This window comes from Berghia stephanieae, chromosome 10, assembly GCF_034508935.2.
Source record: "Berghia stephanieae isolate SIO BIC M18660-M18661 chromosome 10, UCSD_Bste_1.3, whole genome shotgun sequence".
NCBI lineage: Eukaryota > Metazoa > Mollusca > Gastropoda > Nudibranchia > Aeolidiidae > Berghia > Berghia stephanieae.
In genome coordinates this window covers 37,344,924-37,366,308 of record NC_088369.1, presented here as the reverse complement: position 1 = coordinate 37,366,308, position 21,385 = coordinate 37,344,924, and the positions used below count along the sequence as shown (strand labels likewise).

The 21,385-nt window shown below is 34.5% G+C and overlaps 1 protein-coding gene across 1 annotated transcript in view; it reads right to left on the bottom strand.

The window, feature by feature from the left end:
* Positions 1-21,385, bottom strand: part of LOC144981073 (dynein axonemal heavy chain 2-like) — a 136,025-nt gene that overhangs the window by 90,801 nt on the left and 23,839 nt on the right. The window contains 16 exon segments of the mRNA XM_078929186.1: positions 541-721; positions 2,489-2,571; positions 4,227-4,364; positions 5,214-5,336; positions 6,309-6,470; positions 8,161-8,409; positions 8,913-9,002; positions 9,691-9,847; positions 11,169-11,369; positions 12,748-12,959; positions 14,068-14,199; positions 15,475-15,537; positions 16,172-16,384; positions 16,671-16,962; positions 18,647-18,793; positions 19,723-19,802. Of these exon segments, the coding sequence (XP_078785312.1) occupies positions 541-721; positions 2,489-2,571; positions 4,227-4,364; positions 5,214-5,336; positions 6,309-6,470; positions 8,161-8,409; positions 8,913-9,002; positions 9,691-9,847; positions 11,169-11,369; positions 12,748-12,959; positions 14,068-14,199; positions 15,475-15,537; positions 16,172-16,384; positions 16,671-16,962; positions 18,647-18,793; positions 19,723-19,802 (2,523 nt within the window).

Genomic DNA, 21,385 nt, shown 5'->3' with positions numbered 1-21,385 from the left:
CTCCATCTAAACATGTGTGAAAAATAGGATCAAGTTCAGTTTTTTCGAGTTCGAAAGCCAATTATCTAATTCTAATGCCACGAAACAAGAAGAAGAAGAAGAAGAAGAAGAAGAAGAAGAAGAAGAAGAAGAAGAAGAAGAAGAAGAAGAAGAAGAAGAAGAAGAAGAAGAAGAAGAAGAAGAAGAAGAAGAACAACAACAACAACAACAACAATAACAACAATAACTTCAACAATAACAATAGTAATAGTAACAACACACATTGACTACAGACAGTGGCAACAATAAGAACAACAGTAACAACAACAAAAACACGACCACCAGCAGCAACAACAACAACAACAACAACAACAACAATAACAACAACATCGACAGCATTATCAATACCACCACCCCCACCACGATCTACCGCTACTACAACCACCACCACCACCATCACGACTACCACTACTACAACCATCGCCACGTCCACCACCACCACCACCACCACCATCACCAACACCACCTCTACTACCACCACGACCAACCAAACACACCTACCTCCAAATACATCCACTGTCTTTGCACAGTCAACAACATTTCCGTGGTCTCCATGATGTGCGAGAGAGTTCTCTCCCAGTGATCCACCTCCTTCTCAAAGGCCTTCACGAATCGTGAAGCCTTCATAGTGGACAGCTGTACTTGGTTATCCTCCAGAGCCTGGAAGATTTCCTCTGTGCCTCTGGTGGAAGAAAGTTCAAAGTTCAAAGTTTATTCAATCTTTGGCTTTCGCCAATAAATAACACAATTTCTTGACAACATACATGAAAGTGGGGAAAAAAAGGGTAAATGGAACGAAAAAATAAACTGATACCACTAATAACCATAAAAAATACAACAATCGTAATACCACCAGTACCAATAAAATAATAATAAATAATAATAAAATAATAATAAATATAATAATAATAATAATAATAATAATTAATAATAATAATAAAATAATAATAATAATAATAATAATAATAATAATAATAATAATAATAATATAATAATAATAATAATATAATATAATAATAATAATAATAATAATAATAATATATAATAATAATAATAATAATAATAATAATAATAATAATAATAATAATAATAATAATAATAATAATAATAATAATATAAGAAAAAAAGAAATCAATTTGATATTGAATGTAAGCTTCAATTTAATTACAAAAAACTGATTAAATGAACATTTCGGGTTTCCCCTTTATCACAAAACAGGATGAATGAAACACTGCGGGTGAATGGGATAATGTGGTAGTGGCGTTGTTAAGATGAATAAACAAAACATTGGTTGGCAGGAAATGGTGGAAGAAAGTAAGTATCAAATTGAGAAATTAGGGAGCAGATAAAAAAATATGAAAAACTATTATGAAACAACAAAGCAAGAAAGAAAAATACAAAGAAAAAAAAACATCCCCAAAAAATCAGCCTGTTTCGATCTGGTGGAAGAATGGAAAAAACCCAAAAACAAACTGATATTGCATCCCCCCCCCCCCTCCCCCCCTAAAAAAAAAAATTAAATAAAAATACTAATAAAAAAAACCAAAAAAAACCCCCACAAAAATAAACAAAACAAAAAAAAAAAAAACACACACACACACACACACACAACAGAACAAACTGAACAAAACAAAACAAAATGAGGAAAATAAGAAAAAAACAAAAAAAAAACAAACAAGCAAAACTAAGCAAAACTGATAACAACAACTGCAAAAAAAACAAAAAAAAAAAATAGAAAAACAAATAAAACAAAACAAAAAAAGCAACAAAAAAAATGAGCATTCATATAATAGCCCAATATCCACTAAATGTGGTCTGAGCATTTCACACAAAGGGTCCTTAAGCCAAAAGCAACAATAAACATGACGCCTGTAAATTGCTATCAAAGTCTTTTTCTTTTTTTTTTTCCGACAAAGTGCTCATTTGACACCAACGTATGGTGAAAACATGAGTGTAAAGAACCCTCTCCTGGGACAAAACTTTACTCTGTCTATAATGAAGCTCGAACCAGAGATCTTCAGGCGATAAGTCGAGTGTCATACCAAAAATACACAAAGCCGAAATTGAGCAAAAGCATAGCATTCAAGTCCTTCTTGCAGTATAAAGTCTCATCTTGTATCAAGGTCTGGGGGTCCCACTGGCTCAATTAGTAGAGCCATCGCTTCACATGCAAAGGGACCGATCCTGGGTGAACTTGAGACATTTTCAGACCCTGCCCTCCCCCCCCCCCCCCCCCCTCCCCTAACAGTATTTTTCTGTTTCAAAATGAGCGTTGAGACGGCACTTGAATGCCTGCAATGAAGGGATGACCAACTGGCAGACGTAAAATGACTTCATGCATCATAAAAAGCTCAGCATTTTTCTTGAAAAAGATAAAAAAGAAAAACCCCCCAAAAAAACAAAAAATAACAAACAAACAGAAAAACCTACTATGACAACCAAAACTTACTTGAGTTTGAAATGACCTTTGTCCTTGTACGGTACAATATCCAACTCGTTTTGTTCCCAGGCTTCGACAATCGCAGCCAGACCCTATCAATGATACAATGTTGTTATTTATTTCAGTTGGCTGATGTGATGTAAACAAAACATGGACAAAGAAATGAATCAAAACCTATATTTTCTGGAAAAAATAAATAGGTATCTATAAACCGCAAGATAAATATGAGACTTTAGATTTTTCGTTTTCTAATTTTAAAGTTTTACTTAAAAATGCTATAAATTGTCTAATTTTTAAGATCATTCAATATATTATTGCTCATATACTTATGTTTAGATTTAAACAATTTCTCAATTTTAAAGAAATTTTACAACAATCTGATAAAATACGTAATATATGATTCATACCATTTTCTAAGTTTTAGAATTATATAACATTTTGCTCAAATACTTAGTTTATATTCATACAATTTCAATTTAAAGGTTATACAACATACTTATCAAATCCTTAAGACATAATTCATATTTCTTTTTTTCTTTCAATTTTATGGTTAAACAGCATAGGGATAAAATACATCTCATTTTAGTAAAGTACCAAATTGACATGTCCAAATACAGATGAAAGTAAACAAGATGTTTGTAGGAGAGAATATTACATTATTAATTTTATAAAAATGTTAAAAAAGATCTCAACAACCGCCCCCCCCCCCAAAAAAAAAATAAAATAAAATAACCCCAAAAAAATAACAACCCCCCCCCCCCCCCCCCCCCAAAAAAAAAAAAAAAAAAAAAAAACCAAACCAAAACAGCCAAGACAAAACAGAGCAAAATAAAAAAAAAAAAAGAAGAAAAATATTTATACCTCTTCTTCCAATACAAGAGAAACTCTAGACTCATAATCCCAATGTTTTCCGATTTTAATGGAAAATATTGATGAGAAAAATAAAACAAAAAATCTAAACTAATGCGAGCAGTCACACTGAATAACGACTTTTTAAGAAAATTCCAACCACAACTCTGAGATTCAACATTACAAGGGGAACCAGGTAAACTATGAGGACATTTTCTAACAATAAAAAACAACAGAGGAAGCAAAGTCTGTCAACATTGCTGGATAAAGATCTGTAAAAAAATGTTTATGAAACAGTGACAGACAAAGCAAGAAGGAAAAGTACAAGAAAAAAACTTCCAAAAACCATCACAAAAAAAATCAGTCTCCCTCGGTGGAAGATTGATTTTTTGGGATGGCTATTTTTTCATCTATTTTTCTTTCCTGCTTTGTCTGGCACTGTTTCATAAACATTTTTTCTGATCTTTATCTTCCACCAGTGCCTGCTCCCTAATTTTTCAATTTGATATTTTCAACATAAATAGAGGAATGTGCTAAAAAAAAATTAAAAAAAATAAAAAAATTGAGCTTTTATATAGAGCAATATCCACTAAACGTGCTCAAAGCGCTTTACAAGGGGTCCCTGGCCAACAGCAACACATAACTTGTAGGACGAGACATGATGCCTGTCAGGCGATATTACAAATTTTTGGGACAGAGACAACGCTGTTAATGGCCAGGTACTCATTTTACACCTGAGTACGGTGGGAGAATGTGAGTAAAGAGCCTTCTCCAAGGACTCAACTATGCGCCGAACGCGAGGCTCGAACCCAGGACCTTCCAATCCGAAAGCGAGTGTCATACCACTAGACCACATAGCCACAATGTGCTAAACCAAATGAATCCTGACATAACCTACCTGTTCAATGGCCAATTCCTTGGTGGCCGCCCCGGAGATGTCATTGATCTGTTCGGCGAATTGGTCAAATCCAAACTCAATGATTTTCTCTAGAGTGAAGTCGTCTGCTTCATGGTCAAAACTGCGAGTCATCTCAGTCTGTAAAGAAATCGGTATGGTATATATAGAGCAAATCTAATCTGACGAAATATTATTTAGGAATCACTTTGTATGCCTGTTTTACCCGTTCCTCTTCTTCTTCCTTCATGCATGCACATTGTAATTGAAATCATTAACATATCAACTTCAGTTCCCCCGTTTTCTTAAAATCAAATATTTCAACAAGGAAAACATCTTGTTTTCAGAGCATTATGTGTGTAAAGATGTTTTCCGATTTCATTGTTTCTGGCTTAACCCTTACTAACGAAAGAGTGAAAATGGAAAGGCTTCGTATGGGAACAAAACAGACAATGGACGTTTCGGGTACAAACCCTTCGTCAGCACAACAATACACAAATAAACGTGGAAAAAAAAATTAAAATATAATTTTCATTATATTTTAATTTTTTTCCCACGTTTATTTGTGTATTGTTGTGCTGACGAAGGGTTTGTACCCGAAACGTCCATTGTCTGTTTTGTTCCCATACGAAGCCTTTCCATTTTCACTCTTTCGTTAGTATTTTACGATCATCGGCTTCAGGTAGCCCTTACCGTTTTCTACTTTTCTGGCTTAACACTTAAGATTTATAAACATTGAAAGGTCGAGATGGAGTGTTTCTCAAAACTGCTATTGATACAATAAATCGATTTCTCTTACAATGAAAATATAATTACGACAATGACGTTGGTCTTTTTAAATATTTCTTTTCAAAGGTTTCAAATATTGCATTGAAACAAAGATTGCTCTTAAGACAAAAAAAAACATGGATCAATTTAAAGGTTATATCATAATTCACAGTTTAAAACATCGTTGACATCAAACCAACAAACTAATCCTCTGACACCGACCTGTATCTGCTGCCAATGCCTAGGCCTCATGGCCTTGTTTTTAAGATCTTGAATCAGAGGCATCGTTCTCTTGAACTGGTCCACTTTGTTCTTGCTGGCATCAACCACCTCCCACTGCTTGTCCTGTGGGTGACAATGGTAGGAATGACATTGACTGTGTGATTATACTGATTAAACATGATCATAATAGGTTCAAGTTATAAAGTTTATGTCGTCTATCTGGAATTTAGTAATGTATTTATATCTTTATTGTTTTTAGTTGTTGGCTGAAGAAGGGTTTTAGCCCGAAACGTTCTGAGTTTGGTATTTTGTTCTTTTCTGAAGCTCTTATATTCAAGTTTTGTTTATTACTTTTTACAGTCCACAGCTTCTAGCAGCCTAGTATCACTTTGACAAAGTTTATGTTAAGCAATTTGCCAAAGAAAATAAATCAAATCTAATAATTTCCAATTAACTAAACAAATTAAATTGCTTTTGTTATTGGTTAAAAAAGCATTTAAAGACCAAACATTTCGTTTCAAGTATTTTTGCTCTTTTTTGAATCTGCTTTGTATTATTTATTTTCTTTTAATACATTTTGCCATTCATTACATCACACCAGTTATCTGTTACATGTGTAATTTAATCTAAAGTGTGGTGAAGAGCAAATAATTACTGAACACAAAAAAACGCTTATGAGAAAATCCTACTTATATTTCTTTTTTCTAATATTGACGATCTTATTTGAAAAAAGCTTAAACGTCAACAAGTTTACACATTATAGCTATCGGTCTTGTCATCGTTACCTTGATAGATCCGAATAACAATGTGAAATTGAATGTAAGCTTCAATTTAATTACGAAAAAAGGTAGAATGGATGTTTCGGGTTTCCCCTTTATCAACAAACAGGATGAATGAAACAAAAACAAAAATCTTAACAATGCCACTACCACATTATCTCATTCATCTGTAGTGTTTCATTCATCCTGTTTTGTTCATAAAGGGGAAACCCGAAACGTCTATTCTACCTGTTTTCGTATATATATAAAATTGAAGCTTACATTCAATTTCACATGGTTATATATAGTTCTTTGAGCTTCGAGCAGCAACATTTACCTTGAGAGATCTGGAGAGTTTTGCCAACTGTTTGAAAAGGTTGACGGAGACCGTCTCCATCTCGGCCGTTTCCAAGGCGGTGAATTTCCCGACCTTCCAGGTGGCCCAGTTCGTCTCCCATTCTTTGGTCAATTCCCACACGGTCTGGATGTTCTCCAAGTCCTGGAATGAAAAATGATAAACAAAAATGAATATAACAGCTTAAAAAAAAAAAGAACAAAATACCAAACACGGAAACGTTTCAGGCTCAAAACCCTTCTTCAGCCAGCAACATAAAACAATAAAGACATAAATACATTACTAAATTCCAGATAGACGGCAGAGATATTTTATAGAATATCTAATCCATTTAAAAAGTGGGGTGGAACGACTATGACACGCAGTCACAAGTCCTTTGTAAAACATTTTTCATTAAATCAGAGACATCCCCACAATTTTAATCAAATCACCAAAAAAAAAAAAAAAGAAGGAAACACTAAAAAAATCATTGCATTCACATTCGAATTTCAATCTGTACAATTTTCCAATTAATTATTTTAAAGAACAAAAAAACCCCACAAAAAATGGATCTTGCCACTGTTAGTTTCATAAAAAACTTGTCAAACTTTTAACCCTCATATCTCCCAATTGAACTGAAAGAGACAAATGCAAATAAAAGCAAGAGAAAACGGCATCAAATGACAAAAGGCAGAGGTGGCATAGTTTGATACTCAAAGGACATTTATTTATACACATCAATGAACGTCTTGTTATCTTCTCATCATTCAACTCCTTGTCTATATTTCTCAGTCTTAAGGGCAGTTTGAGAAAGAAAGTTCCGATTATGGTGTGCTGCTAACCTTTTTTTCGGCTGGGCAGCGATGATTGGCATGATACTGGTTCAACCACTGTAAAGCCAGTGTCTCTCTTGTTTATAGTTTTTTTTTTTTGGATAAAATTTCTAGACAATTTAACACTGATATATTTACCATCATTACATGTGAGTGAGTAAAATTATAACCCCCTTCCCCCCCCCCCCCACACACACAATCTAAAGATTTTATATAATGCAATATATACAAAATGGGATCAAAGCACTAAACGAGTAATTGCACGCTAAATGTGTGACATTTAAGTCCTAAAAATAGTACAAATAGATAATAATGTGAAATTGAATGTAAGCTTCAATTTAATTACGCAAACGGATAAAATGGATATTTTCCCTTTATCAACAAAACAGGATGAATATATTTATCCTGATTTGTTGATAAATGGGAAACCCGAAACGTCCATTTTATCTGTTTTCGTAATTAAATTAAAGCTTACATTCAATTTCACATTGTTATTTATTACGTCGAGCTTCGAGCAGCAACATTAAAAATAATAATTCCCTTTATTCATCCCACAGGGGAAATTTATCTTTAGGGTCTATTCCAAGGGAAGACTGGAATAAACCCAGGCGTTAGCTGCAGTGCAGCGCTGCAAATTGAGCTAGGGCGAGGTGACTTGCTCAAGGCCACACATCGCAGCAGCGGGTGATCAAATTCGGTACCTATCGAGTACGAAGCAAAGACCGTGCCACTGAGCTACGCTGCCCACCATTCACATTAAAAAATAATACAACAAACCAACTTTTATTTGGTTCAATAGTCCCTAGAATGACCCACCTTCTCCAGCGTTCCAATGTCTTTGCTGGGAGACACCCCCCCACCCCCTCCCCCAATCTAAAGATTTTATATAATGCAATATGCACTAAATGTGATCAAAACACTAAGCAAGTCACTGCGTGCTAAATCTTGTGTGACATTTAAGTCCTAAAAATAATACACCAAACCAATTTTTATTTGGTTCAATCGTCCCTAGAATGACCCACCTTCTCCAGTGTTCCAATGTCTTTGCTGGGAGGCTGGTCGATCTTGAAGATATTGAGGCCTTTCCTGATCTTCTGTTCTTGTTCTTTGAGGGCCTCCATCTGGGCCCTGAGAGCCTCGACCTGAGCCAGAGCATCCTCTGTGGTGATACCAGCAGAGAAAGGCCCATTGGTCTCGAAATCTCGTAAGAGTTCTCCAGCTTGCTTCTTGAACTCTTCGGCTTGCTGGAGTAGTCCGGTCTTGAATCGTTCCTGGTGAGAGGGATAAATAATGATAAAGGTAAATAACTTTGTTATGAATTTTGCCATTTAAAAAGTGTCCAAAATCACAACCCACAAATTGAAATACACTTAAGATGAATTAAATTATTAAAATCGAACAAAACAAGACAGAACAAACAGACAAACAGCATAACAATTTTGAATTTCTTGAAGTAAAAAAAAAATATTGTATATTAACTTTTCCAAAGATCGTTTTAAAACTCATTCTAAGAGATTGTGCCAATGGCTATGATAAGTGCGATTTGGGTTAAAAATGGATTTTATTAATATAATTTTATCAGATAAAGGATTAGTTGAATCTACTGAATTTTAAAAGCCAAACCTTAACAAGAATGAGATACAGCAAAATTTCATATTTTTGTAGATGCTAATCAAAACTATCTAAAAAAAACACAAACAAACTGGGTATGTGGTGAAATAAACATTGGCTTTTTTCCAACAATTTTCCAATCATATTTGTTATCTTTTCTTACCTTATTCTTTTTAAGCATGGTATCCGAGTCACTGAGAATTTGTTCAAACTTGGTCCATTCGTCTGGGAGTTCATGTAGCATCTTGGTCACCTAATGTTGAAAATAAGAAGAAAAGTCAATAACTTAATTGCGAAAAAACAAAAAAACAAACAAAACAAAAACAACAAAAAACAAACAAAAAAACAAAAAAAACAAAAAACTTGAACTTATATATCTAGGGATAACCACTTAATGTTCTCAAAGTGCATTACGCCAACACATAACGCTTGAGAGATGTTACAATTTAAAAAACCCAGAGAAAATGCTTTTACCAGTCAGATGTTACTTTTGCACGTGAGTAAGTGCCGTTATATAATTAAGTATAGAGCCTTTTCCAAGGACCCAACATAACACCACCTACAGAGCAGAAATGAAACAGGGACCTACAGGTCTGAAGGCAAGAGTCATACTACAAGACCATAAAGTCACACAAAGACTACTGGGAACTCTTTCCACAAACTTAAATAATAACACTTATATGACACATTCTATTCTAATAAATAACAATGTGATACAATGGATGTTTCGGATTTCCCCTTTATCAACAAAACAGGATGAATTCAACACTACAGACGAATAAGATGATGCAGTAGTGGCGTTGTTAAGTTAAGATGAATAAACAAAAAACATTGATGGGCAGGAAATAGTATGCTACTTTCTGAGGAAGCACGAGTTAAAATAGAGCAATAGAAATTAATAAAAGGTGCACAATTAATAAATTCTAAAACAACAGACGAACCTCTTCAGGAATGGCCACTTCATATTTCTCCAAAATAACAAACTGTTCATTCAGTGGTGCGAATTTCTTCAGGATAGTAGGCGATTCTTCGTTGAGTTTTTCCCACAATGCAAGACTCTCTCCCAATTCGTCCAAGGTCTGGGGAGGTTGGCTGATTCTGTAAACAAATTAAAAAAAAAAAATGACAATGTAAAATTTATTCAATTTTTATAACATAGGTGTGGCTATGTGGTCTTGTGGTATGACACTCGCTTTTGGATCGTAAGGTCCTGGCTTCGAGCCCCGCTCAGCGCATAGTTGAGTCCTTGGAAAAAGGCTCTTTACTCACATTATCTCACCGTACTCAGGTGTAAAATGAGTACCTGGCCGTTAACAGCATTGTCTCTGTCAGAAAAAAATTGTAATATAGCCTAACAGGCGTTGTGTCATATTCGACATGTTAAGTGTTGCTGTTGGTCAGGGACCCCTTTTTAAAGCACTTTGAGCACGTTTAGTGAGCTTTTATATAGCGCAATATCCACTAAACATGCTCAAAGCACTTTACAAGGGGTCCCTGGCCAACAGCAACACATAACATGTAGGACGAGACATGACGCCTGTCAGGTGATATTACAAATTTTTGGGACAGAGACAACGCTCTTAACGGCCAGGTACTCATTTTACACCCGAGTACGGTGAGAGAATGTGAGTAAAGAGCCTTCTCCAAGGACTCAACTATGCGCCGAGCGAGTGAGGCTCGAACCCAGGACCTTCCGATCCGAAAGCGAGTGTCATACCACTAGACCTCATAGCCACACAATGTTTTATATATTAAACCATATTAGTTGATAGAGTTTGTTGCTGAAGTACGGGTTGCCAGATTGTATTATCTTTTATGGACTGACTATTTTCATCGTATAAATCACAATGTTCTCTTATAATCGAGTCTGTTCTTTAGTTACAAAATGCCTACAGTGGCGGTTAGTGAATTCAATGTCAGAATGTAGCCATCGTGATCTTATGATAATCATTCCCAAATTTCATGGTTTTTATTAAGCAGAGGGTTACTTATATATATTGGCATTTAAAAAGATCACATTTTGTGATTTGACTTTTTTTTAAAAATCGATCAAAAATACTATTAATAATAATAATAATAATAATAATAATAATAATAATAATAATAATAATAATAATAATAATAATAATAATAATAATAGTAATAATAATAATAATAATAATAATAATAATAATAATAATAATAATAATAATAAATAATAATAATAACAATATAATAATAATAATAATAATAATAATAATAATAATAATAATAATAATAATAATAATAATAATAATAATAATAATAAAAATAAATAATAATAATAATGATAATAATAATAATAAATAATAATAAAGTGTTCTTATATAGTGCTAAATGCCAAAGCCTCAAAGCCCCAAAGCCTCAATTAAGAAAATTAGCCTCAATCTTCGTTCCTTACCTCTTTCCATTGTCTTTGAGGTATTCAGTGAGTTCTTTCAGAGAATTGATAGCAATTTCACTGAGCAGAGTTGTGAACTTATTCTGCCACTCCTGGCAGTGACCCAAGATGGCGTATTTCAAGGGAGAGCAATCTAACAAAACAAACTGAATGTTCAATATGGTCTCCTGTGTCTGCACGTTGTTTGCAACCTCGTTGTATCTGGATAAGGAAGAGAAAGAGGGACAATGTGTATGAGAACAGGAGAGAAAATATTGCATGGTTGGTGGGTAAATGCTTGGTGTCTTTGTCTTAGGCATTAGGCCACAAAATTGTTACAAAAACTAAGATGCACTTTGAGAAGTATTTTTTTCTCTCATTGAACACTCCCTCTTGGAATAATAATAATAATATATCATATGCTTAAGATCCAACATAAATTATAAAAAAAAAGAGGAAGAGACAATTTATCATATGGACACAATTTTAGTATCTCAACCTTATTAATGATTGTTCTAAAATAAAGAACAGAAAATTTGGAACCAACAAGATGTGTTGAACTGAAGCAAAAGTTGATTTTTAAAAAAGTTTTGATTTAAGCAGATTCTATTTGATTTTATTCGGTATTGATCCATCAATATCTCTATAAGTCAATCGTGACTCATCGCCTAAAACTGGTATTATATCGGGACAGAGTGATGCAAAAAAAATAAATAAAAAAAGCAAGTAGGAAGGCCTATACAGTTAAAATGTGACCCTTTGCCTCAAAACGGCAAGTCGGGTTGGGTAAGATGTTGAAAATTGAATTTATAGCCAGAAATATCAGACCTATGTTGAGTTTGTATGTTTTATTGAGGAGAATGGATACTATATTTTAGGGTGCTAATGCCAACAATTTATATTTTTGACCAGTTTAACATTTCATTCGACTTTTAAGCATATGGTTCATTCTGACATAATACCGTTTTGAGACGATGGGTCACAAATGGTAAAAATATGAAATCTTTGGTATTTGCACTTTATGATACTATCAATTCTTCTCAATAAAAACAAAAGAAAAAGATTTGAACCACACCTAAAAGCCATATTATGATGGGATGGTTTAGATGCTGAAGAAAAATAGAATTTATTATCAGATATATGAGTGAGCTTACATGCTTTAATTAGGAAAATGAATTTAATTAGACCTGTCCATGCGTCAACCAGCAAAATTTCACTGAACGTACGACACCTATGTTTTAAGTAAATATTCTTACATGAAGTGTACATTTATGATGAAAAAATTTAAAAGTTTGTGGCGATATGTCGGAAATCTGTAAGAGTGAATAATTAAAATTACACACTTCTGATCACTACTATCTTAACGTTACTTTTTGACTTCTGGTTCCTCCCCACACAATACCAAATTGATATGATGGAGCACATGCAGACTTAACTAAAGACTCATTATTTTGACGATAAATTCAATTTTCAGAATCTTAATCATTATGACTTAACACTGATTTGAATCGGTAGGTCACATATTCCACCACATGACCAAGCTATCTTATTCTACCTCACTGATTGTCAATCCCCCCCCCCTCTCCCCAAATTTTCTCACCTGGCAATGTCAGCATCGAAAGAAGAGTTCTGCGGATTGAGTTTCTGGTATCGTCTGATAAAAGCATCTTTCTGGATTTCCCAAATCTCTCTGTAGGCGTCCCAAGTGGTCAGGTAGCCCTGGAGGTTCTGAGCGTTGGCCACCATCCCTACACTGATGATGTTACGGATCTTCTTGATCTCTTCATCCCTTGCCACAGTTTCACTGATGGACTGTGGGGAAGAAAAAAAAAAGGGTTGTTTTTCTTATCCCCCTTCTCTGCTCAACTATATCGTACTGTATCATAATGATTTAAAGAGCTTGCTATTGGAACAATCAATCCGCAACAAGTAACTTCGAAGCTTAAGTCGATAAACATGAGCATCATGTGTTTGAATAAAAGATTGCCAGTAAGAATAACAACAATAGTAGCTAACATACAAACATATTGTTTTGTGCAGCTATGTGGTCTAGTGGTATGGACACTCGCTTTCGGATCAGAAGGTCCTGGGTTCGAGCCTCGCTTGGCGCATAGTTGAGGCCTAGGAGAAGGCTCTTTACTCACATTCTCTCACTGTACTCGTGTGTAAAATGAGTACCTGGCTGTCCTGATAAAATTGTAATATGGCCTAACAGGCGTCATGTCCCGTCCTAAATGTTAAATGTTGTTGTTTGCCAGGGACCCCTTGTAAAGCGCTTTGAGCATGTTTAGTGGATATTGCAATATATAAAAGCTCAATTGTGTGTAAACTTGCTTGTTTGTATTCGGTTTGAGAAAAACTCTTACCATTTACTACAACAACAAAATAAACCAAAAAAACTGCATTTCCAACCTTGACAGATTAATTTTGCAATGGAAAATTGCCTGAACTTCAAATTCTGTCAAATACGCCATTATTCTCATACAATTGTGTGTTATTCATAACCTACATTATCTCAAAAACTCATTCAAACATCCTTTTATGGCATGATAGTAAAAAGCTCACGTGCAGGCACATAAAAAAAAAAAAAAAATTATATGGTGCAATATCCACTGAACATGGTCAAACCACTTTACAAGGGGTCCCTGACCAACAGCAACATTTAACATGTAGGACGGGACATGACGCCTGTTAGGCGATATTACAATTTATTTCGGACAGAGACAATGCTGTTAATGGCCAAGTACTCATTTTACACCTGAGTACGGTGAGAGAATGTGAGTAAAGAGTTTTTTCAAAGGAGTTAACTATGCGCCGAGCGAGGCTCAAACCCAGGACCTTCCAATCTGAAAGCGAGTGTAATACCACAAGACCACATAGCCGCAAAAAAAAAGAGTACAAAGTGTGTCAAAAGTCCTACCTCTTTGACCGATTTCTTCTTGGTCAACAAATCTGGCAACCTCTTGATGTCAGCGATGGTTTTGGTCAGGTGCTGTTTACCAATGTCTCCCACAATGTTTGCCAGTTGTACTAGTGTTGGACAAAACTCCACCTAATTTGGTTGGGGGAGAAGAATTAAAACTAAATTGCAGAGTTCTTTATAATAACCAACTCTATAGTACTGGAATTTATATTAACAATTAATTGCTATACTTTGGATTTAACTAACAATTAAAAAAAAACAACACAGTTCTTTATGATAATCAAGGCTATCATCATAATCATAGCTTGTCGCTCCAACACCGAACCCACTCCACAGCTGTGGAGCAGACTCTTAGATCATGGTCAGTGCAGCTGGGCCCATCCTGGCATTCTCTAACGATGTGCTCCATCATCTGCTCTGGGCATCCACATGTACACAAGCTAGTCTCAGCCAGCCCCCACTATTTCATGCTTCCAGCTGTTCTCCCAAGTTTTGCCCGTGCTCTGTTCGGTGTTACCCATTCATTCTTGGGGAACTCAGTTTCGTAGGGTAGTTCTGCGCTCAGATCTTCAACAGCTTCATTTGCATGGTTGCCCCACTCTCTCTCCATGTGGAAAGTTTGTATACAGCTGCAGGATCAGGGTTGATGCTTTCTTCCTTCGTCATGAAGCTCATTCTCGACTTCAGTCTACTTGTCATTGGGTTGTGGTCATGGAGGGGGTGCCTTGGGTCCATTTCCTGTTTATATTTCTGGGCTTTGGAAGCAGTGGCTCTTCGAATGTGGGGAGGTGCAATGCCAGCCAGCTGATGGAGGACTGGAACTGCAGTCAATTTCACGTTACCAGTAATGGCTATAAAACAGGAGTTAACCCTAGTTTCTGGAGCATGACCAGATTGAAACAATTGCTTGGTATGCTATGGATATCACTGCTGTTGTTTTGGGGTTTTTTTAATATACATGTAACCAAAAAATTTGTTAATATTCTGTTTTATGATTTTTAAAAACCCCCAAAAAACCCCAAAAAACCCCAACAAAAAAAAAAAAAAAATACAAAACAAAAAACAATCAATCAGAGCATTCATCATATTAACGTTTATTAAATATCAGCCACTCAAACAAATACTTTGACGAATGATCCACTAAGGTTTGTTAGAGCAAAATACAATAGAACAAGAATACCTCCTCCCCCCCCACTCACCCCACAACCACAACAAACCAAAAAAAAAATAGAAAAAGAATGTCGACTCCAACACACACACATGCACACAACACAAAGAACACACACACACACATACACGCACACACGCACATGAAAACAATGTCAACTCAACATAAAATCAGAGATACAATATAGTAAAACCAGATGATGAATGAATGAAGCAGAGTCACTGAGCTAGGCTTACTTTGTCTTCTTCCAGCACGACCTTGACCCTGAACAGGGGTGGACGACTTTGCCATCCGTTATTCTTTGGAGATTCTGAAGACATTTCCGTTAAGTCTGAACAGGGGAAAAACATAATTTTATTATATATTATATAGAAATAGGCTATGTCTGATGTCTGAACAGTGGAAACAAATAATTTTATTATACAACTATATAGAAATAGGCTATGTCTGATGTCTGAACAGTGGAAACAAATCATTTTATTATACAACTATATAGAAATAGGCTATGTCTGATGTCTGAACAGTGGAAACAAATCATTTTATTATACAACTATATAGAAATAGGCTATGTCTGACACTGTGGGAGTACTATCACAATAGATATGTCTTATGCTTCAGGACCTGCATTGGCTGCCTGTTGAGAAAAGGACTAAATTCACAGCCTGTGTTTTTAGTGTTTCGTTGTCTTGAAATTCCACCAAACTAGTTGTCCCTCGAATACGGAAAAATGCATTGAGCTAAACTAGTCAATCAGAGGTCCTTGGAACTGGAGTCAATCTCAGGTTCTATAGCGTGAAATGAACTGTAGCAATTGCTTGCTACGCTTTGGATAGGACTGCTGGGTGGACAGGGGGGGGGGGGGGGGGCAGAAAAAAATCTTGACTGCACCCGGGATCGATCTCGGTCGCTTTGAGTGTGAAACGAGTGCTCTACCGACTGAGCTATCTGGTATCACAATAATATCCCCTTTTAGCCTCACCTGAAAGCCTCTTCCAGCATCCTGTCCATCTTCTCTGTGTAGCGATGCCAGTGCTGTTGTACTTCGGCCCCGTCGTTCTTGTACACCTGGTAAGAGTCCTTCAGGGTACTGACTATAGACTCGTGAGCTTCCTTCAGTTTCTTTTGCACATTCACCCTGTGCTTGGCCTATAAACGCATAAAAGTATATTTATATTTAAATTTAAGATGATATTATGAAAAAATGGAGCTGGTGCTCTACCAACTGAGCTATCATAAGGTTGAGAATTATTGCAGAAGTCAGATCCTCGTGTAAATTTTTTTTTCTTCTAAGGTAAAGGCTTTTGCACACATTATTACCAAGAAGAAGAAGACGAAGAAACAAACTGAAAAAAAAATTTATTCTAGAACAATAAAAAAATTTTTATTCTAGAACATTTAAAAAAAAAAAAAATCATACTAAAAAACATTTTACCTGGTCCTCTTCAAATGCAAGGTTTTCATAGACCACTTTAGGGTCAATCTTTATCAACAAGAGTTCACTAATCTTGACACACATAGCGGAGATGTTCTGATTGGCCGACTTGTAGGAATCCACGTAGGTCTGCGCCGTGGCACAGTGTGACCGACACTCGTTGATGAAGTACTCTACAGTACCCTTGGACGTCCATGTGAGTTTGGAGAGCCCCGGATGGATTTTCTTATCCAAAACACGAATTCTTTCCCTGAATAAGCCCCTCTCTTCTATGGATGAGGCGGCTATGATTCTGTGAGTAGAATTCAGTAAAATGCAAAATTTTAATAATGCTCCAAGAAACTTGAAGAAGTAAAAAAATGAAAATTAGAATAGAAGCTTCAAACACGAATTCTTTGCCTGAATAAGCCCCTCTCCTCTATGGATGAGGCGGCTATGATTCTGTAAGTAGAATTCAGTAAAATGCAAAATTTTAATAATGCTGCTACCAGAAGCTTGAAGAAGTAACAAATGACAATGAAAAGTAGAATAGAAGCTTCAATTCAATTCATAAAAAAACAAATGTATGAGTGTTTCGGATTTCCTAATCACAAATTCTTTTCCTGAACAAACCAGATATCTATTTGGATTTCCCATGAAGCATCAAAATTTTAACTGTTTTTGTTATTGGCTGAAGAAGGCTTATAATCTCTAAATAATAATAATAATAATAATAATAATAATAATAATAATAATAATAATAATAATAATAATAATAATAATAATAATAATAATAATAATCTTTAGTGTCCAAATAGGCAATTATTGTTAGGTTACAGCTCTTGTAATCGGGGAAAAAGTAATTAAAGTAGTGGTAATGATGATGATAATAATACTGATAGTAATGATGATAATAATAATATAATAATAATGATAATAATTATAACAATAATAATAATAATAATAATAATAATAATAATAATAATAATAATAATAATAATAATAATAATAATAATAATAATAATAATAATAAAATAAGAAGAAGAAGAAGAAGAAGAAGAAGAAGAAGAAGAAGAAGAAGAAGAAGAAGAAGAAGAAGAAGAAGAAGAAGAAGAAGAAGAAGAAGAAGAAGAAGAAGAAGAAGAAGAAGAAGAAGAAGAAGAAGAAGAAGAAGAAGAAGAAGAAGAAGAAGAAGAAGAAGAAGAAGAAGAAGAAGAAGAAGAAGAAAGGTTCCTTTTTTAGGATTTTGTGCATTTTTGAAGCTGTTATATATTCATTATAGTGCATATTATGTATTTTTTTCTTTTAACATTAATTCCATGAAGTTTGTACAACTTTGATTTAGTCATGAACAGATTTCAGCAACATCTCCTGTAGTCGAAAACTGCCAGCTGTGACTTTACATTGCCATGTATGGATATAACCGTTTTCATTACCTTTGACGATTTGTCAAGGACTACATCTGTAAATGACTGCTTGTTTATGTCACATACCACGCTATTTAATATCATGAAGTTATGTGATATTTCATAAAGCATTTAAAAGATTAGTCCTATCCTATGTTCAGTTTAAAATACAATGAGATAATAGTTATAAATTTATATGGCCATAAGAGCAACCAGTCTGTAAACCGTAAATGTTTAATACCATGCTATGTGAGGCTGCAAATGTTACATACCATACTATTTGAGGCTGCAAATGTTACATACCATACTATTTGAGGCTCTAAGTGTTACATACCATACTATTTGAGACTGTAAGTGTTACATCCATACTATTTGAGACTGTAAATGTGACATACCATACTATTTGAGACTGTAAGTGTTACCAACCAAACTATTAAAGGCTGTAAATGTTACATACCATACTATTTGAGACCATGTACCATTAAACAGGGCTTTTAAATGATGTCCTATTTTCAGTCTTAAATAAAATTAGATAAGACAAGAGTTTTAAAAAAGCGATCGCCTAAAAGAGAAACCTCACTCTCAATTTACCTGTTGTAATCTCGTACAACCAACATGACATTTTCCCTCTGTGCACGGAGCTCCTCTCGCTTGGAGTAAACTTCCACGGCGTAATGAGGCACCTCAAAGACGAGTCTCTCCCAGTAGTGGATCTCCTGGAACATCTTCAACAATTGTCTGGCAGGGAAAATATATTGGATGATTGGAGAATACACGTGACCAATCGTCTCGAAATGACATGAGTGACGTCATCTTTGAACTATCTATAAAAGTCATAGTTCAAGTTCAAGAGTTTGTGAGTAATAATAATCTTTAAACCACCCCCCCCCCCAACAAAAATAACAGAATTTCAGCCTTTTAAAATTCAAATATTCACATTCATTCCTTTTAATAAAGTATATTAATCTATAAAAAATTTTAAATTATATATTAAAAAATTCATTTTTCTGAGTCTTGTTCATGCCGACATGTCATTGACGCCAGGCGTCAGATGATACATGACCCATTGACTCAAATGTTAATACATGTCATTAGAAACTTGACATTTAACATTGAATTTGAAACTTTACACAAAAACAAGAGAGTTAAGATAAATGTCTATGATTTATTGTCCAGAGCGAGTTTTGTTTCTTAAACTTTAAATCACAAAAAAAAAAAAAAAAATAAAATAAAATAAAATAAAATAAAATTTTATTTATTTTGATTTAAAATCAACTTAACTGAGTGCGGCTAAGTGGTCTTGTGGTATGACACTCGCTTTTGGATCACACATATATATATGGACAGATGGATGGCAGAATGGGGGACGGATGGGTGGATTGTGTCTAGGGAAAATGCTCTAAATATGCCTCTGCATCATTATTCACTATTCAGATTAGACTTTAAATTGAAAGATATTAGTTTTTAGAAATTCCCTTTATTTATTCTCAGGAACAAAAATAAATTATTTGAGATTTATCTGAGAAAATACCGAGAGAATCCAGACATAAGCTAGAGCGCAATGCTGCAAAGCGACAGATAGAGCCCACATTTAATTTCTTACTCAATGAATAACACCCCCTCTTCCCTAACAAGATGCCAACGTTTATATACACACACACACGTACCTGTTGAAATTCAAGTCCAGCATGGGAGGTCTCTCGTGACTTCTGCACATCAATGGCACGTCTAGAAGTTTCTGGGGTTCCTGGATATGGAAAATAAAAAAAAAATAAAATAATTAAAGCATCAAAAGTCTAATTACACTGCTTGAAGCTAATGGAGTGTAAAAAGTGTGAGACAATATTCAATCAAGCACCATCAATAAAGAGCAAAACAAAATATATAAACAAATATTTTTGGCTTAAACCCACTTGTTCATAATTGAGCTTTAAAATTAAAATTGAGCTTTTATATAGAGCAATACCCACTAAACGTGCTCAAAGCGCTTTACATGGGGTCCCTGGCCAACAGCAACACTTGACATGTAGAATGGGGCATGACGCCTGTTAGGCGATATTACAATTTTTTTCGGACAGACACAATGCTGTTAACGACCAGGTACTCATTTTACACCTGAGTATGGTGAGAGAATGTGAGTAAAGAGCCTTTTCCAAGGACTCAACTATGCGCCTAGTGAGGCTCGAATCCAGGACCTTCTGATCGAAAGCGAGTGTTATACCACCAGACCACATAGCATAATAATGTACTTGCCGGTATAATGACAAAATGCAATTTGTTTTAACATTTTAAGGAGAATACTTTGTGTTGGTTTGACAGTATCAATCTTATAACAATGGGACCGATACAATTTAGGTTTTACAACCTACTAAGAAGTAGACCTAGACTTAAACTGTCGCAGACAGAGAAAAGTTTTCATGATATGGCGAGAACTGTGTTCTCTATTCAAAGAGCCGTACTTGAACTCATTCTTATTCAGAGTAACAGCATAAATAAAGCATATCATAGGACAAATAGGTGTACATGTAGTTTGAGTTTGAGTAAATCCAAAACATTACATTATTATAAAAGTGTGTTAAATAAATGGATTTAAACATCAGACAGCTGTCGTCAAATTTATTGAAACAAAAAATAAATATATATATATATATTTTTTTTTATGTGAGGGGATATATTTGATATCATCAGCTTGTTGTATTTCAGTACTTATAATTCAGTATTAAAATTAAACCATCAAAAAGGGTAAATAAAAATTAATTCTTAAAGAAACAGTTAAAGAATATGTGTGATATGATTGTCTCCTTGACAATGAGCACAACAAAATAAAAGGAAATCCACTTTTATCTATGAGAATCTATGGTTTGATTTTACATGTACGTCATCATATGAACAAATAAAAGTAGAGACTATAAATATAAATATCCAAATAAACAATGGTTATGCCCATTCATTTTTTTTTTATTGAAACGAAAGAATAGTCCACATTAGGAAAATTCATATTCATTGTGTTCAACAATTTTTTTTCTTTCTAGAGAGAATTTTCACATTGATAAATCATACGTATTTGTATCAAATCAACAAAATTTTCGACAAAATAAAAGAATTTTCTTAAATTCTTAACATATTGGTTTATGAAAAATTAAAATATACTTACAAAACAGAAAAGTGAAAATTATCTGAAGCCGACATGAGCCATGGAATATAGCTTTGACTTTATACGAATGGGTTATTGTGTATTGTGACAAGGTGAAAATTCTATCAAGCTCATTTTGAATTCAATATAGCTTTTCTTTTCCTTCAAATGAATAAGAATAAAATACTAATAAACTT